This window comes from Gymnoscopelus braueri, assembly GCF_963280865.1.
Source record: "Gymnoscopelus braueri genome assembly, chromosome: 11".
NCBI lineage: Eukaryota > Metazoa > Chordata > Actinopteri > Myctophiformes > Myctophidae > Gymnoscopelus > Gymnoscopelus braueri.
The window spans coordinates 41,998,500-42,022,859 of record NC_137613.1 but is presented as its reverse complement, the minus strand read 5'-3'; the positions used below and the strand labels follow the sequence as shown (position 1 = coordinate 42,022,859).

General features: G+C 43.8%; 1 protein-coding gene across 1 annotated transcript in view; it reads right to left on the bottom strand.

The window, feature by feature from the left end:
- The window catches only part of cap1 (CAP, adenylate cyclase-associated protein 1 (yeast)), a 28,488-nt gene extending 6,422 nt beyond the window's left edge, over positions 1 to 22,066 (bottom strand). Inside the window, exons 1-6 of the mRNA XM_080442851.1 lie at positions 21,951 to 22,066; positions 8,192 to 8,287; positions 7,179 to 7,279; positions 6,221 to 6,298; positions 5,034 to 5,177; positions 3,836 to 3,921 (exon numbers count right to left, since the gene is read on the bottom strand). Of these exons, the coding sequence (XP_080298977.1) occupies positions 3,836 to 3,921; positions 5,034 to 5,177; positions 6,221 to 6,298; positions 7,179 to 7,279; positions 8,192 to 8,285 (503 nt within the window). The 5' untranslated portion in view covers positions 8,286 to 8,287; positions 21,951 to 22,066. The remainder of the gene's footprint in view (positions 1 to 3,835; positions 3,922 to 5,033; positions 5,178 to 6,220; positions 6,299 to 7,178; positions 7,280 to 8,191; positions 8,288 to 21,950) is intronic.
- Between the last annotated feature and the right edge of the window lie 2,294 nt (positions 22,067 to 24,360).

The window sequence follows — 24,360 nt, the reverse complement described above, 5'->3', positions numbered from 1 at the left end:
AGACCTGGATCAGACCAGAAAACACTGCTACGCCCGCGGCTCTGTCAGATGTGTACTCTTTCTCTCACACTCCCAGAGCCGTGCGGACAGGTGGTGGGGCTGGTCTGCTAATTTCCAGAAAATGGAAATACTCTCCTGTTTCACTGTCACAATTCTCTCCTACCTCATTTGAATTTCATGTGGTCACTGTCTCTCATCCAGTCAAGCTCACCATTGCAGTTGTTTATCGCCCACCGGGCCCTGCTGGTGGCTTCCTGGAGGAGCTGGACCATCTAGTCTCCCACTTCCCTGTCGATGGCTCTGGATTCATCCTTCTGGGTGACTTCAACCTCCCGACTGAGAAGCAGCTAGACCCACTACTTTCGTTTCTCGCCGCCTTTGACCTAGTTATTTGCCCATCTCCTCCTACCCATGAGGCGGGCAACCAACTGGACCTGATTTTCACCAGAGGCTGCTCTATTGCTAACCTGTCTGTCACTCCTCTTTCCAGTGAAAAGGGTAAGAAACTCTCTGATCACTATTTCATGTCCTACTCTCTCTCTCTCTCCTCTCCCCCCTCACAGCCCCTCCCTACCCACATGATTGCCTCACGTCACAATCTTCGCTCACTTTCCTCCACTGTTCTTTCCTCCTCTGTTCTCTCTGCTCTCCCTGCCCCTGAATCCTTTGCTCTTCTATCCCCTGATACCGCCACAGATCTTCTTTTCTCTACTCTATCCTCTTCTCTCGACCATCTCTGTCCCCTCACCACCAGGCCTGCACGCCAAACTCCACCTGCCCCCTGGTTGTCGGACTCAGTGCGGACTGAGAGACGGAGCCTGAGAGCGGCTGAGCGCAAATGGAGAAATGGCAACCTCCTGGAGGACCTTCTCACCTTTCAATCTCTCATTTCTACTTTTTCCTCCTCTCTATCAGCTGCTAAAGCTGCTTTTTTCTGCACTAAAATTCAGGCTTCTGCTTCCAACCCTAAAAAACTCTTTGAAACTTTCTCCTCTCTCCTGCAACCTCCACCCCCTCCTCCCTCCTCGTCCCTCCTCCCCGACGATTTCGCCAACTTCTTTGACAAGAAGGTGAACGATATCCGATCCTCCTTCCCTCCTCCCCCGGCTGGTGCCCTGCGCACTACCCACACCCGTCTGCCTGCCACCCCCCCTCCTCTACCCTCATCTACTCCTCTCCCCCCCCCCATCCCCTCTCTATCCCACTTCTCTCCCCTCTCCCCTAACGAGGTCCTTCTCCTTATTACCTCTAGTCGCCCCACCTCATGCTCTCTGGACCCGGTCCCATCCACTCTGTTGCAGTCTATTGCACCTGAACTTCTTCCCTTCTTAACCCACCTTATTAACACCTCTCTGACATCTGGCTACTTTCCCTCTACTTTCAAGACTGCCAGAGTCACCCCCCTCCTGAAGAAACCGACACTTGACCCCTCTGAGATCAAGAACTACAGACCGGTTTCCCTTCTATCCTTCCTATCTAAAACTCTCGAACGTGCTGTCTTTAAACAACTGTCCTTCTATCTCCACCAGAACGACCTCCTGGACTCCAACCAGTCTGGGTTCAAAGTGGGTCACTCGACAGAGACTGCCCTCCTGGCAGTGACGGAGTCGCTCCATGCCGCTAGAGCGAACTCTCTCTCCTCCGTTCTGATACTCCTGGACCTGTCTGCAGCGTTCGACACGGTGAACCATCAGATCCTCCTCTCCACCCTCGAGGGGATGGGTGTCTCAGGCTCTGCACTCTCCCTGTTTGCATCCTACCTGACGGGTCGCTCCTACCAGGTGATGCTGAGAGGGTCTGTGTCAGAACCACACAGGCTCACAACTGGGGTTCCCCAAGGCTCGGTTCTGGGTCCTCTTCTTTTCTCTCTCTACACTACATCTCTGGGTGCTGTCATCCACTCCCATGGCTTTTCCTACCACTGCTATGCCGATGACACCCAGCTAATCCTCTCATTCCCCCCCTCTGATACCCAGGTGGAGACACGCATTGCTGCTTGTCTGGCTGACATCTCGGAGTGGATGTCGACAAACCACCTGAAGCTCAACCTGGACAAGACCGAGCTGATGTTCCTCCCGGGGAAGGGCTGTCCGCACCGAGACATGGCCATCACCATTGATAATGCTGTGGTGACCTCAACTCGGACTGCGAAGAATCTGGGTGTGACCCTGGACGATCAACTGACGTTCTCGGCAAACATCGCATCAGTGACGAGGTCCTGCAGATTCCTGCTCTACAACATCAGGAGGATTCGCCCCTTCCTCACGGAGAAGGCAGCCCAGGTGCTCATCCAGGCTCTCGTCATCTCCCGCCTGGACTACTGCAACTCCCTCCTTGCTGGTGCTCCGGCATCTGCCATCAAACCCCTGGAGCTTGTTCAGAAAGCTGCGGCTCGTCTGGTGTTCAACCGCCCCAAGTTCTCCCACACAACCATCCTTCTCCGCTCTCTACACTGGCTCCCCGTAGCGGCTCGCATCCAGTTCAAAACCCTGGTGCTAGCCTATAGGGCAGTGAAAGGAACAGCTCCTTCCTACCTCCGGGCTATGGTCGATGCCTACACCCCTGCCCGACCACTTCGGTCTGCCACCTCGGGGCGACTGATTGCCTCATCACTCAAAGGTCCTTCTGGCCGATCCACACGGTCACGACTCTTTTCTGTTCTGGCCCCACAGTGGTGGAATGAACTTCCCACTGATGTTAGGACAGCAGAGTCACTGCCCATATTTCGCCGCAGGCTGAAAACTCACCTCTTCAGGAAACACTACCCTTCCTCTCTGCCTAACCTACTTGTTGTTAACTAGTTGTACGAACGCTTGTTTTCTATTGCTGTATTGTTTATTGGATTATTGGATTGTTTATTGGATCTTGTTTAGTCGATTCACTTATTTGTTTTAGCTCATGCTCATTTGATTTAGCTATTTTGTCTCATCTGTTTAAGGAAATAGGTAGCTGATATATTGCACTTTTACCTTAGCGCTAGGTATACTCTTGGTTGCTTGTTTTTGCAGATAATGCACTAAAGACTTCTGGTGATTAGTAGTTTTCGTTCCCTACCTATGTTGAATGCACTTATTGTAAGTCGCTTTGGATAAAAGCGTCTGCTAAATGACTGTAATGTAATTGAAGGTTAAAAAAAACGGTTAATTGTTGTGTCCCTCCCACCAGCCCCTCAAGTAGCAAGCCATTAATCATCCCACAGAGTTTATAGAGTATGGATACACAACCTCACACATAGTTTAAATAAGAATCCAAACCAACAACTGAGGTCAAGTTGTGTTTGCTATCCTGCCCCTCAATGGAGTAGTCAACTCCAGGGTCTTGTAGTTGAAGGAATATAATCAGTTCTTTTTAATACATTTACAACAAAAGGCACAAACGTGAAACCACTGAACCCTGATGTCTGTGCTGCTACTGCACGTGTGCATCTAAATTAACGCAAGACAACTTTAGTTCAATAAATCATAAAAGTAAGCTGTAACTTGCCACTACCGTATTATTTTCTCAAGCCTTCTCTGTGCGACAGTGGCGTGTACATAAGCTATGATGTCAGTCCTAACTGCTGCATACACCAAAGTGCATAACCGCTACATGATGGCTGGGCTTTATGTGGCAATGCTGAGTAAGTAAAACTGCTTCAACGTTATAGCCGGGGGGAATTGAAGACAGATGGGGACAGAAAGGTTCTGCCTCTTAAAGTACAGACTACCTGTCATTTAAACATAACTGAGCGTGGACAAATGTAACCAAATGGACCCATACACTCTCAGTTAAGTTTTTACATTTGAACACTGTCAGGGTGGATTTTACCGACTAGATGCACAATAAGCTTCCTTACTTCTCCTTGTAGTCCTTAAGCACACGGTTGGTGTAGAACATGGCGGAGTCCTGCATCTCTTTCACATAGGGGCCTGGCTTAGGAGCCTGGAACAAGCGAGGAAGAAGAAGCAGATCAGGTCAGGGGGGTGTAATTTTTGGGCATTTATTTGATACCCGACGCCAGTGGAGACAGAAATTGCAGAGAAGGCCTGGGCCGCGGCGTGCCGGTCCAGGCACCCTAGGCTGCAATGCCAGCCTGACAGAGTGTCAAGGGGTCGAATCCCGATCCCGACGACCTTTGCTGCGTGTCACTCCCCATCTCTCCCCCATTTCCTTTCAGTCTACTGTCCTATCATTAAAAAAGGCATAAAAGCCCAAAAACAAATCTTTAAAAAAAAAAGAAATTGCAGAGAAGACGGCAGGGGAATGACAAACAGCAAATGATCCGACCAACCAGGAATAAAACCGGTGACTCGCTGATCAGGCATCTTGCGCCCATGTGGTACACTGGACTATCAGATCGCTACAGAGGCAGATTATATTTCTGCCTTTCACTGTAAAATCCAGACCATCTATCGGCCCCATTTATCAGCTTAACAGTTTTATAGTGATTCAATTTTGTCTGCTCATTGTTTTTGTTTCATCACTTTAAACAAAACAATTTGACTTGTTGATCCTGTATCCTGTCTCTTCTCTCTCCTGACTGGATGGAATTGGTATCCTGCCCTGAAAATATATTTTCTGTTTACTACAGAGCTGGAGACATGAACCCTGGTAATGAACAAACACTATAGCAATGATTGCTATGGCGATTTTTAGAATGTAAAAATGGAACCAAAGGACCCGTGTACACTCAATTAAAACTGAGGATTTTATAAGATTCAAGGATGTGTTGTTCAACTTTATTAGTATTAGTAGTTTACTAGTACTGCTATTAAATACTGTTATGTAATATTCAACTACATTAAAGTTCATTAATCATTATCAAAACCACAACACCAGTAACAGTGAGGCTCTGTTCAACTACTGTCTGTCTCACTCACCAGACTGAATGAAAGAAAGGCTTGTCTCTGCTGATTATTGCACACTCATTTAACCACCCACACGCATGCATGCATGCACACAGAATCCACACACACAGGAACCAACTTCACCACACTCAGCAGGCATTCAGATGGCAGTGCCAAACCCACTCCCTTTCGGTCTCCCTCTCTCACCATGGCGACCCAGCCGAGCGCGGGTACACTCTCGCTGACAGCGGAGAGGTGGTTGAAGAACGGCGAGGTGCGGTTCTTCTCGCGGAACGTCTGCACGTCCTGGATGACTTTGGACACTGGCTGCAGGAGGGTGGTCAACGCAGCCTACAGAGAAGAAGACATTAGACCGCTTTACAACGGAACTTCAGAGACATGAAGGACAGAAATGGACGTGCCTAATTTATACAGTGTTAGTCACTGCTGTACTAATCTCTCAAGACAGATTCTGCTAACAGCAGAATCTGTCAGCACCACTGCCCTAAACATGTAGTGTTGTTGTCAGTAGGAAGTAGGAAGAAGCACCCGGGAGGAAGTGGACTAAGAAAGGGGAAGAGCCAAACAGAGTTCTTGTTTCTACACAAAAAAGGAGGTGGTGCCCCCAGAGGCAAAAACAAATGGGGACCTTTCTTTTCCCCTTTAACAAATGGGTTCCCAGATTGCTGCTGCTGTACTGATACTATACAGATTGGTTAAAATAACTTTTTTATTCATTCAAATAAGTTCAAGATTGCAGCTCTAATCAGTAGGGTTGAGTACCGAAGTTGGTACTTTTAATGATACCGACGAATCACGTCAGTACTACCGAGTACCGGTTCACTTAAAAATTAACGGTACCACGTTTTGGTACTCTTGAACTCATCCGTGGCCGGTCGCATCCGTTACAGTTAGACTAGTGACATTTTAGTGACCGCCTTAGTATACTCGTTACTTTATGTGAAAATAGCCGACAATTTAGGAGGATTAAATGTTGATTATGATCCGACAGCTACTCTCACACTAGCCTCGTCTGTGATCACTGGGCTCCCCCCCTCAACTGTCTGCAGAGCAGCAGTTCCGAGCACAGCAAAGGGACTGAAAGGGTTGAAAGTGCAATAACGCACCTCAATTCTTAGCTTTTTATGTATCGTATCAAAAAAAAGGAAAGGTAGTCCCGGAATGCGTATGCTACATGTGTCTTTTAAGCATGTTTTAGTTAGCCAGCCTGCCTGCCTGCCTGCGTGACTCCATGCTGTTGAATAGACGGGCGTTCATGGTCGGGAGACGGGAACGCGCATGTATGTTCAACATGGAGGCGCATTCAAGAATCATCTCTACTAATCAGTGGGTTGTTTACAGGTTGATTGATTACGATGCATATTTTCACTCACATCAGAGGGCTTCTGGGAGCTGGAGCCTGTGACAAGGAGTTGTCTCTGACAGGAGAACGCCTGCTTCATCATTTCCGCCTGGAGAAGAAGAAGAGGGAGAGTAGTGGTGAGACGTAGTGGTGGACAAAGTACTCAACCCCAGTACTTGAGTCAAAGTATAGATACTCCTGCTCAAATATTACTCAGCTACAAGTGAAAGTTGCTCAGTCAAAATTGTACTTGAATTAAGTACTGTAGTAGTAGTTGCAAGTACATTTCCTTGTTAATATCAATGCATTTCGATATTAAAATGTAGACTAAGAAATTTTCTAAACAAATTCAAAGATTTTCCAGAAATGTAAAAAAAAAAGATATAAATAATAGTGAAAATAGCAGGTACAACAGATCTACAATGTGTCGCATCACATGGTTGTATTTTAATTATAGGCCAGGGCTTATGTAGTTAATTCATAATGTATTTATGAATACAGTATTTGAAATGTAGTAGAGTCAAAAGTTCAATATTTGTCTCCGTATTGTTTTGATACTCGACTTTCACTCCACTACATTTCAAATACTCAAGTAAAAGTACAGATACTCAAAACATTTAGTTAAGTACAGTACTCAAGTAAATGTACTTTGTTACTGTCTACCACTGGTGGAGAGCCAACAAATGGCACACAGATATAGCAAGCGAGCGACAGACAGACAGTGAGAACACCAGGGATAAAGGGAGAGAACGATAGAGGAGGGGGGGTAGACTCTGAACCATAGAGAGAAATGCACAATGCACAAAGACTGTACACAATAAAATCCTCAGTGTTCATTTACCCATTTGCAACTCTGAGAATGTCAAAATCGAACCAAATGGACACGTATCCATTTGGTTCAATTTGTACACTCTCAGAGTTAAATGAACACTGATTTTACTGAATACATTCATTATTATGTGTGGCCATTATTCAAACGTTTTACTGACATGTTTCTGGACGTCACCCCCAATCTGCTGGCTGAGGGTGGTGTACTGGGCCACGGGACCTTTGATGATGTCATCATACGCCTCCACATACGCTGATACGGCTGGACAGACATAAGGAAGGAGTAAGAAGAAACATTACCAAGGGACAAAGTCATGTTTCATGAGTCATGTTTTATTAACCACAGTCTACTTTATCAAACTACAAACACACTGGCAGTGCTGGCCTCTGATGTGATGTTTGGCACCTAGAGCGGTCTGACATAGAATACGAAGTTAATTTAACTCAGAGTCTATTACATTTGTACAATCTTATTACCGGTACACTCATCTTAAATTAACACAGAGGATTTTACTGTTAGAACAGAATAGGTACTACATTTAATTATCCATTCCACTATTCTCCTGCTGTAAGTCTGTTGGCTGATCCAAGAGCAGAAAGTGCAAGAATACAGCTGTAGAAACAGTTGACAAAAGGAAAATGTGTTCAAATATAGTTTTGGCAACACTGTTGACTGTGACTCAGCTTAGCAGGGCTAGTCACAACATAGTGACTATTTAAACCAGAACCCAGCCCATGAGTTAAGCCTATAGCTTACAAGGAAAAGGAGGCCACCAGTAAATACAAAAGACAGACTCTGCTAATAAATACTAAGTCTAAGGTACTAATAAATACTAGGTAAATTGGTGGGGGCTCCCTTTTCCAGTTTGTTATATTTCTGCCTCATGAGTGACTTTATTTTTCAGCGCTGCTGTTAGCTAAGCTTATAGCCCAAATGTAAACATGTACCGCTGCTCTGTAAATGGGTTAGCTGGCTAATGCATGACCTAGTTGGACGAGGAAAGGAGGCATGAATATAACTTCTTTGTGAAGGTAAATAGTTGGCTGTTAACCTGCAGCCATAGCAGCTTGAACAGCTAAACCTTTCAGGCAGCCACAGACAATATTTACTAGTAGCATCCGGCTGTTGACAAACATCCCAAAAATACCAGTTTAGTATTTAGAATTGGCATACATCCACCCGCACTGCTGCCACCAGAGCCAGACGCGGCCTCCAGACGACCCACGGCTATCTCCAACCGCTGCACCAGACTGGCCAACTCTGCCATACCTGGGAATACAGACAAGACAGGAGAAGATGAGGGACATTAAAATCCTCTGTGTTCATTTATCCATTTGTACATGCTCAAGAATTAAATGAACACTCAAGATTTTATTGTGGGTTAAAATGCTAGGACAGCCTGACATGGCGATGGCAATCATTTTAAACGTTCCACTTGTAAAAACAAATTCAGGCAGAGGAATGGCTGATTTCTAATTCTTTGGATTATTTTGATTTTAAATCCCTTCAAAGTCTCATATGCATCTGACTACACCCTTCCTACTGAAGGCCTCAGAAAGCTCTTTTGGCCTTACCGTGGTGATGCTCAATTCAGCTATCCAAGTGCAAACCACATTTCATGTCTGAAGTTTAAAGGACAAGCTCCTCCAAAATCCTCTACAAGATGTTCTGATCATTTGCACCAGATGTGGTGCACTTTATTCAAATTTTTGCCTTTTTAACCACATAAACCCTGGCATCCCCCTGTTGGTCACACTTGTAGATTTTCCCAAAATGTTGAAAATAACAGATCTACAAGTTCACATTATATAAAATAGGGTAAGTGGTTATGTAGTGATGTATTTTTTAATAACTTTAAGTCAAAGAATAAGTCAATTTGTTTAGTTACATTACGGAGTCCATCTCTCAATATTGTTAAAATAAAGATCAAATGTCCATATTGAAATATGCAAGACAAAGGTTTTCATGAGGTGTCCCATCTTTCTTACATGACTGTACCTAGCTCAGTGGGAACTATTTACAAGCATCCTGTCCATAGCCCATTGGTGACTGGTTTCACGACTTGTCAATTCTCAGACTGTACGAGTCATAATGGTTTGATGCTGAAGTGCATTGATAATAACCATACAACAGGAGGTAAATTCTACATTTGTGTTGGCACAAAATGTTAGCACATAACTTTAATAGTAGGGCAGTCAGATATTGACACTATACAGTTTAACTGTCATACTGTTTGCACTGCTCAAGAAAACTATTCTGGATGTGACTGAATGACAAAACAGGAATCAAACTCATGCTAGCAGGATAAGGAGTTCCTCTTTGAAGAGTGGTTGACTTGAGTAATAATGACAAGAGGAATGGAGGCAGGCAAGTCAAGACCTGCTGTTGAAATGCATTTACACACAATTTTAAGTGTTAATTTCACTCAGAATTACAAATGGATGGAGGTTTTACTGTGTACTTTTGAGACTGCATTGTTGTGACGACCTTTCCTACAGACGCTATTCCTGTCATTCCAACTATGTCATCCAACTGAATCCAACAACCACTAATTTTACTCTTAGAGGACACAGGTGTGCCTCTTGGGCACGCGTGCGCACACACACACACACACACACACACACACACACACACACACACACGTTTGTCAGTAAGTATGTGGCTGCAAACACATTGCCTCACAACTACCAACTTGTCTGGACACCTCACCCCAAGAATTATCACTGCAAAATCCTGGGTGCCAATTCAATGTATCTGAGAGTGTAAAAATGGACCTGTAAGAGTCTGTTCTTTTTTTCTTTTTCTTACATGTAACAGTGTAAGATCAAAGGGGGTATAAAAAAACATCCCCGCCAGCCATTTTCAAATTATCATAAATGTGAGCTCTTGTGAATTGTACAAACTGAGTCACACCTGGTATACACACACACCTGGTTACTGGCCTGACTGGGCTGACATTATATAAGACACCAGTTAAGTAACGCAACACCACCTTTACCTGTGTGACTGAGACCGCCTCGGGTACTTTCACCTGGCTGCGACTGAATGGACACACATATCAAACTACTCTCACTAATGACCATCAACCCATGCAGGCAGGGAGGAACTAAATCCCAACTCAAGCTTTTACGCTGTAAAATCCTGAGTGTTCATTTAAGTCTGAGTCGTCTTGTCAGTGCTACAGGTAAATTAAGTATTATACTGTGTAGGCTACTGACACATGACTTCAGGAACATTTGAGTTAAGGCAGGCCTTTGCAGACAGGGTGCGATTTTTCGCATGGAAAAAACTGACAATATATTTTTTTTAAAGAATACATGGTTCTCTATGACCTCATGCACACCGGCTCCGAATTTGCCGTGCGGCAAGTGGCTGTGGCGGTGCGTTTTTTTTTTTTCAATCAAGCCCAGTGATGGTCCATTGTGGAACCTTGGGCCGTCAACCTTTACTTTATAGAGTGCAGTCAGAAGACAGGCCTTGATAGCCACAGCGTTGATATACTGAATGTAATAGATAAGAACTTCAGAATTCTCCAGGCGCTCAACCGAGCGCTTGTTTGCATGCAGACTTAGATGTGGAGCGAATTGCCTTCGTGATATATCAGGTCGTATTGTTTTAATATCATTAATTTGCTGTTCTTTTATTCACATAGTATAGAGGGAATCTCCCTTGTTTGTCAATAAAGATGCCTTGCGCATGTAAAAGGTAATTTCTGTGTATGTCGTCTATAAACTGGACTTCAGGGTTTATTGAACCAAGAGTGACAGGTCTGTCACGGCACATCAGCTGGTGACCCCGACCGTGACCCTGTCCAGTCCAGACGACCGCTGGATCCATAAGATCCAAATAACAATTCGCCCATACACTATGTGCTACAATTCCTTGGGGCCCCAGGACGGGTACACGCGGTGCTATATGTGAATTGTATTATATCAAATTTAGGTCAATTATTAAAGACAATGTGTAAATATGATTGCATACATGTGAAGTCACCACTGAACAGCAGATTGAATGACCTTTGTGTTTAATACTTAGGCTCTGTACTTCCTATACCCCATGATGTCCTGTTAGCGTGGCTGGGTGGACCGAGTTGATCCTCCCAGCAACTGTCTCTGTATATGTTTATGAGACCACCGGAGACACCCCGACGTTTTTTTACACGGATGTTTAACTATCAGCTGTTACTATCAGTTATTTGTCTTTATTTATATATATATATTCATGTCAAGGCCTCCAGAATAACCCACGATTCAACTTGGGTGTTCGAGCAATACATGGCTATATATATAAATATATGGATTTATTCTTGTTGTACCTCGAAATACCACTTTTTCACGCTTTGGTTTTCGGTGCGGGTGAATTTATCTAATATTAGTTTTACACTAGATGTAGGGGGTTTGTCTGTGTGCCTGCATGAATATATCCGTACAATTGTCATAATGTACGAATAGTTTACTGAGACACTACACTGTTTCTCTGTATTCTATGGTCCTATAGTTTACTGACACACTACACTGTTTCTCTGTATTCTGTGGTCCTATAGTTTACTGAGACACTACACTGTTTCTCTGTATTCTGTGGTCCTATAGTTTACTGAGACACTACACTGTTTCTCTGTATTCTGTGGTCCTATAGTTTACTGAGACACTACACTGTTTCTCTGTGTTCTGTGGTCCTATAGGTTACTGATAGACCACACTGTCTCAGTGTACTTTATGATCCTATGGTTTACTGAGACACTACACTGTCTCTCTGTATTCTATGATCCAACAGTTTACTGAGACAATACAATAAGTGGCCTTTACTAGGATCTCTAAACCGCAAACCACGCCGGGTACATGGGAGAAGATAGCGTGTAGCCTAAGTTGTGTACGTTATGTGTCGTTATGTGTTATTATGTGAAAGCTGGGACTGCGGCTAAGAAAATACTACAGGTTATATTATGTGAAAGCTGGGACTGCGGCTAAGAAAATACTACAGGTTATATTATGTGAAAGCTGGGACTGCGGCTAAGAAAATACTACAGGTTATATTATGTGAAAGCTGGGACTGCGGCTAAGAAAATACTACAGGTTATATTATGTGAAAGCTGGGACTGCGGCTAAGAAAATACTACAGGTTATATTATGTGAAAGCTGGGACTGCGGCTAAGAAAATACTACAGGTTATATTATGTGAAAGCTGGGACTGCGGCTAAGAAAATACTACAGGTTATATTATGTGAAAGCTGAGACTGCGGCTAAGAAAATACTACAGGTTATATTATGTTTAAGCTGAGACTGCCACTAAGGGGCGACCCCAAAACTACTACAGGTTACATGCACGTTATGTTTAGCTCCAGCATCCGAGCGAGGTGACGTGAACGGCTGGCTCTGCAGCCTAGGGTTGCCCCCTAATTAGTACTACAGTGTGTCATATGTGTCTTTATATGTATGTTATATGTACGTCATCCGAATGAATGAAGGCCTCTGTAAGTCCTGTCTGTTTGTTTGTTGTTGTTTTTTTAAGGAGCATCCACTAGTCTACACCTTAGTGGAGACTATTCTTCCTGAGGTCCAGGTTTGTGCTTAAGTACAGTCTTGAGGTATTGTTACTTTAAAAAGCCCTTACAGCTATCTGTATTTTTACATTTTACATTTTGCATACATCTCAGAGGCAGACAGTGTGCTTCTGCCCCTGCAAAACACCTTGAGAACGTTGGTAACTGTTTACTTAAGTGAGATAATTGCTGCAGAACCACTTCAGCCCTGCATACAGCTCAGCCATTTGGAAATTGCCGATCTACAAGCTCACAAGCTATTTCATCTCAAGCACTTCGTGCTTGTGGATCTGCTATTTTCAAAAGGAAACTTGTGCATGTTAAATCTAAGAAATTGTGAATGGGGACAGGCTGCCTATTAAACACTTCTCACGTTGGTGTCTCACTCCACTCCGATACCATTTTTTGTTTTTGGTACTTTGACCCAAGTACATGTCAGTGGATAGTGTAATCTGCTCCGTAAGCATTTTGTTTAGAGATTTTGTCCTGCTTAGGAATTTAAACAAGGAAGATAACCGCCTGCACGGGGTTCAGTGGTGAGGTTAGGGGGTAGGCTCCCCAATCCCTTGCCACTAACAGGCGGCAGCGGGGTCGCAAGGCTCCCAGAGCACGTTAAAGACGTTATATAGTGCTGGGGAGAGACTGAAGGGCCCCCGTGTTCTGTCAAGGATGAATCAACATCCTAGCTGTGTTTTCCGTCTAGTCGGTGTGCCGACTGCCGCTCTCTCCTAGGGTTGGCAGCACATGGTGCGTGGATGACAGTCCACACCTAACCGGACGGGAGTGCGTGACTCACCGGTTACAGGCAAGGCGGGTGAAAACGGTTAATATTCTGGTTCCCGTAGCCAAGCGGGGCCAGGACAAGACCGTCGGTTTCCTGCCTGGGGCGCCAACCACGCCTACGGGTAAGGGATCGCTATCGACTGGGTCACCCGCCGGTCGGATCGCAATAAGCATTAATTCCATGGCGTGCTCCCCGACAGGAGGCGGGTGTGGTCGCTGCGTTCGGCTCAATGTACAGTCAGGCCATCACAAGCTGAAAGCGACCGCCGGAGTGCTACAGTTACTAAGCGAGTGATGCTCCTGTGATCGGTGGGCTTTGAAAAGAAGACGCCGGGAAGCAGGAGACTTGAACTCTCTATCCAGGGTGACCTGGGTGTAGACCTCAAGTGGAAAGGGGTCTAGCCTGGGACTGCGCCCCGGTGGGGAGGTTCGAAAGACTTAAGTGGGAAGCCAAGGTCACGAAGTACATTTACTCAAGTGTTCTACTTGAGTACATTTTGAGGGTCCCATTTTGTATCTCACTAGAGTAGTTCCAGTTTTCAATACTTTTACTTCTACTTAAGTGTACATTTCAGAAGCCGACATTGTACATTTACTCCAGTATGATTACTGGAAACCGTGGCTGTTTAGGCTAGCTCAATAGTGACTCATTGTGCAAGTAGATCTGTTATTTTTGTTAAAGTTATGAACAGTCTGAAATTAAGTGATTAAACCTGTAAATTAGAAAAATGGAGTCAGTTATTTAAAATAAATAAATAATAATAATAAGAGGAAAAAAAAAAAAAAAAAAAAAAGAGAAGCGAGGTCAGAGGTGAAGTGAGAGAATTTACGTTCAAATAAATTAGTTTCTTCAGAGAATGAGGTTAGGGGGTAGGCTCCCCAATCCCTTGTTCTCAACAGGCGGCAGCGGGGTCGCAAGGCTCCCAGAGCACGTTAAAAACGAAGTATAGTGCTGGGGGAGAGACTGAAGGCCCTCGTGTTCTGTCAAGGATGAATCAACATCCTAGCTGTGTTTTCCGTCTAGTCGGTGTGCCGACTGCCGCTCTCTCCTAGGGTTGGCAGCACATGGTGCGTGGATGACAGTCCACACCTAACCGGACGGGAGTGCGTGACTCACCGGTTACAGGCAAGGCGGGTGAAAACGGTTAATATTCTGGTTCCCGTAGCCAAGCGGGGCCAGGACAAGACCGTCGGTTTCCTGCCTGGGGCGCCAACCACGCCTACGGGTAAGGGATCGCTATCGACTGGGTCACCCGCCGGTCGGATCGCAAAAAGCATTAATTCCATGGCGTGCTCCCCGACAGGAGGCGGGTGTGGTCGCTGCGTTCGGCTCAATGTACAGTCAGGCCATCATAAGCTGAAAGCGACCGCCGGAGTGCTACAGTTACTAAGCGAGTGATGCTCCTGTGATCGGTGGGCTTTGAAAAGAAGACGCCGGGAAGCAGGAGACTTGAACTCTCTATCCAGGGTGACCTGGGTGTAGACCTCAAGTGGAAAGGGGTCTAGCCTGGGACTGCGCCCCGGTGGGGAGGTTCGAAAGACTTAAGTGTCTGCAGAATATAAAGAAAACAGTAGCTTGCATACGAAATATTCAAATTAATCTGTATTTATAGGTATGGGGCAACTATATTGTGTAATTATATTTTCGCTGTACAAAAAGTCAGTGTTTACTTTCATAGGAGGACCAGCCAGCAGAAGTGATTCTAGACAAACAAGACTAAATATAAAACTACGCCAATTTGACCAGTAATAAGATAGTAGAGTTTTTAGTTTAAAATAAATACATATATATATAATAAGTGTAATAATAATAATAATAATAATAATAATTTTAAGAATGTAAGCAAATGACAGAAAGCCCAAAAGCTTCTAAGTATTGATACCCTACTTAGGCATTGAATGAACACCTCATCATTTCTTTCCGTGCCAGGGCCAGTAGTCTCTCTTGGTGGCGAGACACATTCTGGAGTCCAGATAGTGCAAACATTAGTTGTGATAGACCAAACAAGTGACAGTGCATGCAATGGAAGGCCAGGACACTTCAATGGAGATAATTTAGAATGAGAAATACATATTAGGCGTGGTGCACGATAGTGAGTGTGCCACTTACACTGTTATCAAAAGAGAAATTAACTTATGGTCTCACATACACTGTATCTGCAATTATTTTACACTATCATTACATATATGTATTGTATATATCTTTTTTTAAAAACTACTATCTCAGACTTTAGAAGTGGGTTTGTTTCACATTCGGGGACTGCAACAATGTTTGGTGGACGGTCATTTTCGTTCTATGAACTGGAAACATGCACTTGAAGTGCATTGAATGAAAACTGAAAGAGACATGTGAAAGACCACGATATAATGCAGTTTGATCGACATGCTGATGCAGAGGGGCACCAACATTGCAAACTGCAGTGTTCACGAGACTCACTTCCGGTGACACCTATGGCGACCAGAGAGCAAGCCTTGGGAAAGCTTGCATGACTTTTTACAAACTTTTATCTGTTACAGACACTGGAACTACTATGCCATGGGGAAGGACACACTTTCGAAGCAAGGAGTGGAATATATGAAGCAAGGTTGACTTACTGCTAATCGTTGTTGTTGGGGCCTCGACATGTGTAAACAAATACATTTTCTATCGCTCTAGGTAGGACACAATACATTTTTACAAAAAACAGACACTAGAGAAGTGTGAAACATGATACTTATTAGACATACAGTACACGTTTTGACACATAAGAGTTGCACTAAGACATTATAAGTGAACCTTGATTCTGCATAGATTGAAGCTTCAAAAGATAAAATAATAATAGTGCCCCACTAGTAAATTAATATTACATCTTATGTGTAGTGCCATCGTAGACTAACATAATTGAAAATAGTGGACAAAAACTAAATTGACGTGATAAGCTGGTGTAATGTCTAGTGTTAAATAGGTTGCCACAACCAAACTAAAAATATTTCCAAATTAAACTAAATTATGCAGGACTAATCTCACATTAGTTAACGGAACGGAAACATGCTGTGTTCTCCAATCAAGACATTTTTTAATGAGTGCTAGTATTCCAATATAAGTTAATTGATAATAAATTAAGTGAGATATGTTAATGAATAGCGTTCGTCATTTAAAATATTTCCACATGCTTTTCAGAGGCATGCACGTCTCAATCTGAAACTATGAAGGCACATGTAACGACTAATTAAGTTATTAGCAGTGAACATATTTTAATTTTTGAATAAAGACAATACATGTAGAGAAAAATTAAGGGAGGACATTAAGATGATTTTAGTGGCTATTGTCTGGCTATAGCTAAAATAGGGCAGGGTTAAGTGTTCATTATTTTTATGGTACATGAATGGCAGAGTAATAAAATTATTTAAGCGAATAGAAACATAAATAGTGTGCATTAGGAGAGTATGGATTGTTGGAGCGATAAATTGATCACACTGTGGTAGGGTGGACAGGGTGAACCATAGCAAGATAAGTTTATAACATAAACAATAGATATCATACCTACTGGGGACATTTAGGCTCTTACAAGATACCAAAATATCATAAAGGCCCTATCTAAATTTTGTTACGTGAATTGAAAGGTAGTTGATTTCTGTTGCAGTTGAGTTAAGTGTGTTCTCTGAAACAGGTCATGGGTTGCAGAAGAGAATTGTACAATTTTGTACAGCCCGAGAATAATGTCAATTGACCTGTGCATAAAGCACAGGAAAGTTGTTTTGTTGTGTCTCCAATTACATGTTACTTTAAGTGCAACCCAATATCAATTTGATTGAATAATTATAGATGAGTCTTTGAACCATTTTACATTTAGTGAAGGTAAAGGAGGGTGACACCCTGGCCTCTGCACATTCCTATGCTGTGTGCCCTGACCGGTGTCAGGTCAAGGAGGGAAATAAATGATAGCATATGTATAGTATAATAGAATATTGATATTGAGTTACATAGTATAATGTTAAGTGACTAAAGTTACATGTCGAAGTGTTGTAATGTTGCCGTTCATTTTTGTTAAATGAATGTGCTTAGACTTATGGCAGAGTGACCATTACAGAGACATTTCAGTGATTGCATACAGAGAGCAAAGACTCACCATCAAACCCCCACCATATATTTTTTTTTAGATAAAGGAGGGACACTACACATTTAATTTGAGTAGTACCAATATCACTCTCAGCCAGACAGGAACATACCATTGTTTCATGGGGTACATCTATGCTGCCCAAGGCCACTGAACGACCCCAGATTACATATTAATTTTGATTTTGATTACATCTATGCTGCCCAAGGCCACTGAACGACCCCAGATTACATATTAATTTTGATTTTGATTTTGATAGTAATGTTGGGGGACATAATCTGATCGTAGCGATCTCCCTGGCAGCTTTAGGCACATTAAAATAGGCTGTCTTGCCCTTCGCAAATGGCAAGTGGTAAGAGAGCAGTGACAGAGTGATCCCAATACACACCACAGAAACATTATATTGCCACCTGGGCCCCCATGCTGAACTTGATGAAGAACACCCCTGCACGATATCTACGCCCCGACTTTCGACCTCAAGGAGGGTACGGATCTGACTGGCGCTTGGGGGTTGGGGCCCCTGTGTATAATACGGGGGGCTCCGGTCTCAGGCCCCAGGAGGGTACGGACCCGGGGGGGCTCGGGAGTGGGACCTCCGTCTCTTAGCTCATTCAGTGCCAAGTACATTTGTTAATGGCGCTGGATGGGTTGGGGGGGGGGGGGGCTAGTCTTGGGCTCTGTCGGAACCTCCTCCTCCGGGCTCGGAAAAGTGACCACCTCAACCAGAGGAATTGGAGAAGAAACCAAAAATGCACACAGAGAACAAGATAAATGATAAAAAAAATTTTTTGTTTTAAATATATATATTACACATGAGGTTAGGGGGTAGGCTCCCCAATCCCTTGTGTGTAACAGGCGGCAGCGGGGTCGCAAGGCTCCCAGAGCACGTTAAAGACTATATATAGTGCTGGGGAGAGACTGAAGGGCCCCCGTGTTCTGTCAAGGATGAATCAACATCCTAGCTGTGGAACCGTCTAGTCGGTGTGCCGACTGCCGCTCTCTCCTAGGGTTGGCAGCACATGGTGCGTGGATGACAGTCCACACCTAACCGGACGGGAGCGCGTGACTCACCGGTTACAGGCAAGGCGGGTGAAAACGGTTAATATTCTGGTTCCCGTAGCCAAGCGGGGCCAGGACAAGACCGTCGGTTTCCTGCCTGGGGCGCCAACCACGCCTACGGGTAAGGGATCGCTATCGACTGGGTCACCCGCCGGTCGGATCGCAAAAAGCATTAATTCCATGGCGTGCTCCCCGACAGGAGGCGGGTGTGGTCGCTGCGTTCGGCTCAATGTACAGTCAGGCCATCACAAGCTGAAAGCGACCGCCGGAGTGCTACAGTTACTAAGCGAGTGATGCTCCTGTGATCGGTGGGCTTTGAAAAGAAGACGCCGGGAAGCAGGAGACTTGAACTCTCTATCCAGGGTGACCTGGGTGTAGACCTCAAGTGGAAAGGGGTCTAGCCTGGGACTGCGCCCTGGTGGGGAGGTCTGAAAGACTTAAGTGATTAGAATAGTTGCTTGTAAAGGAAAACTCAGTGGGAATGCCCCACTGAGGGACCCTAAGTTTAGCAATGCAATATGGAATCAAATGATGTAATTGTCCCCAATAAGAGCTCATGTCCAGATGGTAGGTTTGGGACTGCCCCAGCCTAGTTCAGAGTTTCCCCTTCAAAGAAAAGGGTTTTCCTCGGCTCACATGACTCAAAAAGAGAAAAATGGGACCTGATTTTTTAAACATGAAATATGTTATGCAAGTGGATAATTTCTATAAAGTACTGTTTAGATTTTAATCTTGTGTTGTTGTGGGTACTAAATTCGTACCCAAGGAGGGCTTGATGGTCCATTGTGGAACCTTGGGCCGTCAACCTTTACTTTATAGAGTGCAGTCAGAAGACAGGCCTTGATAGCCACAGCGTTGATATACTGAATGTAATAGATAAGAACTTCAGAATTCTCCAGGCGCTCAACCGAGCGCTTGTTTGCATGCAGACTTAGATGTGGAGCGAATTGCCTTCGTGATATATCAGGTCGTATTGTTTTAATATCATTAATTTGCTGTTCTTTTATTCACATAGTATAGAGGGAATCTCCCTTGTTTGTCAATAAAGATGCCTTGCGCATGTAAAAGGTAATTTCTGTGTATGTCGTCTATAAACTGGACTTCAGGGTTTATTGAACCAAGAGTGACAGGTCTGTCACGGCACATCACCAGTTCGATTTGTGCGTCTTTTCGCATGCGGTTAAAACTGCTGGTTAAATCGTACCCTGTCTGCAAAGGCCTTTAGACCTATGTGCTATGAATACATGACACATGACATCAGTGTATATAAAAAGGGGAAGTAAATAAAAAGTTAACATACAAATGAGTTGTACATAATGCTAATTCTAAGTTGAAGATTACTAATTTACACTGAGTGTAAGTTTAGGATCAACTAGGTGTGTCCAAAAACACTACTTAACTAAGATTAGAACTCAGTGAGTGTACTGTACACACACCCTAACTACCCTCTACCTTCGTCTAACACTAGGCCAGCTGTAACTGTACCCATCATAACAGTGAGTGAGATATGCCTACAAGTACCAGAGTTCACCTGGTTCACTCCCTTCAGTCCCTTGTTACCCGAGTTAAGGTATGACAACTGAGAAAGGGCGGGTCAGTCAGGGTGTAAGTAGGAGTAATGGACACTGCCTAGTGCCTACACAGTAAAACACAGAGTGTTCATATAAGTCAAGAGTGTACGAATGGAACAACCATTTGTACACTCAGAGTAAAAATGTCACTGAAGATTTGACTGTGTAGCAGTAAACAAGTACTTGAGTGTATGCTTACATAAATTCCTTAAAATCTATACTAGTTTAGACATCAGGATTCACCCCCTTGAGGCATTCAAGCGTTTCCCAGTAAGATAAAAGCTGTACCTTGATAGAAAATGGTATATTAATTGGACTCACACAGGCCAGGCTACTCTGTCACTCATTTTAGAGGTCTGACAAAACAACATATAACAGTACATAATGTCCTCTTTAAAGCAGCGAGTGGTAGACAAGTCTTCTAGAAAAATGCTGACCAACAGGGAAAATTGTCTCCAAACTCTCCATTAAATGAAAAATAATTTCAATAGTTCAGAGGTAGACCATAGACACATGTCAGAAACGTCGCCTCCCATGCCATGGGATAGGCCTAAGTAATACTAATAACCTGTTCGATATCAATTAATACACAGAGGCTAATGTCGTGTTTCTCAAACTATTGTACAAGATCCAAATGGGTTGCAGGCAGTCAGGTAAACAGGTATGTTTCTGATGTTTCCCCACATAACATCAGATGAGTACACCATTTATCTAGATTCTAACATACCATTATACCTTTATGTAACAAACTTGATTCTAGTAAGTTAGAATTAATCAGGTTCAAATGGGCTACTACTATGTGTACATTTCTCAAATTGTGTCAGTCCCAAACTGAAAATGTTCAGAAGCACCTGCTGGGTCGATCCATTCCACATAACCTGTCAGTAGTATCATGACCCTCCACTGTAATTCACCTCTACAGGGCACCTCCATTTCAATATCTCCTGCGTTTGCAATTACTTTTCACAACAGATATGGCACAGGGCACTGCACAGGACATCAATGCAATGCAACCAGTCAATGTGCAGGGGAATTGCAGTAGGTTGGTTCTGTGGGGGTTTGTGCCTCTGCCAACACAACACACAGCCAGAGGGCAGACGTCCAGTTCTCAGACATAAAGGGAGCGTCGACGCCGCAGTGGCAACACAGCTATATTCTTGTGATACAAACGGGTCATAAAGTAGGCCATGGTGGGAAGATGAAGTTCTAACCTCTCCCAAAGCTCCATCCACCTCCACGGTGGGATGGTCTCTCGACCCAGGTCGCACAAACCACTCACAAGCCGATGATGCTAATGCGATTGTGGGATACAGACAGGAGGATGCTAGGCTATAGCTAGTTAAAAAAACCAAAAAAATGCCAGAGCTGACGAACTAAATGGCAAATGTGATGTGATCAACACAACGAGCCATTCATTAGTCTTAGAGGAGACATATACGTCCAGTCTTTCAGTCCAAACAGACATGATCTCTGTCATTCTGTCTCGTCTGTCTCATTTCCTGTATTTGTGCACAGACACCCCTCCCAGGCTGAGTGTGTATGTGTGTGTGTGTTGTTAGCTAATGTTGGCACTATTATCTGCACAAAAATGAAGTTTACACAGTCAGCGAGGAGCTGACTGTGTTGTGCATTGGACGTCTTGGTATATTTCGCATTAAAGTGACCCCGTTACAGCGTCAACCCCCCCCCCCCCCCCCCCATTTCTGTCAATCATTTCTGAATGATTCAGTTCAGGGAGCGGCGGCGGCGCCGCGGACGCATTGTTTTGTTATTATAACATCAAATTGCTTCGATAATTCACCGCCACATTCCTCCACGTTCGTTAGAAAAGGTTATCATCGTCACAAAGAACGTGCAAAAACACCAGAACACATGCGTCTTACCTGCTAAAATGAGTGGAGCAGTGATTTAGGTGTGTGTTTCAGTGGGAGTGGAGTCGACCGTGCGTTGTGCAGAGCGGCTTCACTGCTGCTCTTTTTCTGCTTCTTCCTGGATTCAGTCAAAGTCAGTGTTGCCAGGTTGTGCGAGAGAAATAAGCAACCAGGTCTACTAAATAAAACAAGCCCAAAAGAAGCAACTTTATGCCACATGACATGAGCCAACATTTTAAACCTATATTGGTTGGCTATTTGAAAATAGCAGATCTACAAGCTCACAACCGAGCTTGTAGATCTGCTATTTTCAAAAACTCTTGCAATAAAATGTGGAATGTTTGGAATGTTTTCTATTATAACCACATTCTAACAACACAAATCCTTCCCCCGGGCACAAAACATGTTCATGAAAATATTTGAGAACCACTGGTTTAAATAAGAATTACAAAATGTGGGAACAAGCCTGAATTACCGCAACTACCCATTTTTACAAGCAACTTTACAGAAAAAGAAGCCCAAAATCGCTTATAATAAGCGGACATGGCCACTGAGTCAAAGTTTCCCAGCTGTCACCGCGCGAGGCCGTTTCCGCCCTTTAACTTAATACACGCCGCCGTACGACCTGGTGCCGCGCGCCGATCTGCAAGCCCACAGAGCGTCGCGGAAGCGACGTGCTGTGGGCTTGCAGATCGGCTATTTTCGGCGCGCGGCACCGTCCGTACGGTTATGCGTATCGGGTGTTTTTTTTGTGCTTGCTCGCAGCAACCAACTCCTTTATTCCCATATAAGGTCAAGGAGACAGAAACACAGAATGGAAACAGATAAAACTGCTGCTTCCTCTCACTCTTCTTGTCTTCTCTATGCAGATGTTATTGTATGGAATGCTGCTGTTATTTCACAGTCCTCTGACACTATCCCTCCTGTATTGAGCATAGGAGTCAGGACAGGTTACAAGCTGTCATTCTAGGGCCTAGAAAGTGACAGCTTGTGACCCATGCCTGTGACACAGCTGGAAAAAAAAAACCTGTGACAGCTGTCAGTTTAGTATGAGGTAACGTTTTGCATGCATAATAATGACATCAAATTTATATAGCGCTTTCCTTAGTACCCAAAGTCGCTTTACAACAAAACAAAACAAAATAATCAACTTTATTAGGAGAAAAATTGTTAAAAGAAAATGTAGTAAGGAAAAAAACATTAAGGCAGAAAGGAAGATTTGAATTAGGCGGGGCATCCTTGCATTCAGCACATACTGCATTATGTTTTGTAACTGTAAAATTTATTTTCTTCACAAATGCATCCACCAGCTGCAGTTGAGTCCATGCCAAGTGGTTGCATAACTCAAGCATGTGTTGGTTTCTTGTCTGAACCTGTCACATCTGGCTGCTGGATGGTGGTGGATAGAAGGATGCAGACAGTCAGTCTACTGTGTCAAGTAATTCTGGTGATTCAAACACCACCAGAAATTGGATTATAGAACGTAATAAATACAATTCGACAAAGACATAAAGGGTATTAAAAAAACCAAGGTGATGAAAACAGACTTCCTATCAAATCACAGGCGTACACTAACCTTTCAACAGTTAACATAAATGTAAAAAGTGACTGAACTTAGTTTCACAGGCTAAATGCAAAGTGATTGATTTATTAGAAGTTGAGGGGATCATTATTTGCTTTCAGTTTTCCCTCTCTACAGACTTACTGTATCTAACTTTTACATCTTCATGCTTTCGCACATGTATTTTAATTAACGTGTCCAATAACCAGTGTCCTACAAAATAATTGCTTCATCTTAAGGCCAGACCACACCAATGCAACTAGTCGCAACTCCTTGCAACAAATCGGTTTTAAGGCCAGTCCACACCAATGCAACTCGCAACTGACATTGGGGATAATGGTTGCAACTGCAAGTTGTTGCATGTTGCAAGAGTTACATTGCATTGGTGTGGACTGGCCTTTAGTTTCATCAGATGCCAGATCCGTCACATCCAGACACTACCGAGGACATTGTGTACCATCATACTTGTCAAAGTCAGTCACTGCAGGAAATCATTTTAGTGTTATGGAGCAGCAAGGGACACGCCCATGTACATTAATAGTCAGCCATAAAAGACAAAAGAGAAAGTGAATGAGTTTATGTTATTAGGCCAGGGCAATGATACTGAAATAGTGGGTCAATGAATGTGAATGAGATTGTTATTACATTAGGCCATGGCAATGATACTGAAATAGTGGGTCAATGAATGTGAATGAGATTGTTATTACATTAGGCCATGGCAATGATACTGAAATAGTGGGCCAATAAGAGGCACAGCTTAATATTTTAACAGCAGCAAAGGACAGAGTGTGCGTGCGTGCGTGCATGTGTGAAATTAGGAAAGAAAGTGAGGAAATAATTTCCATAATCGAACACTGTAGA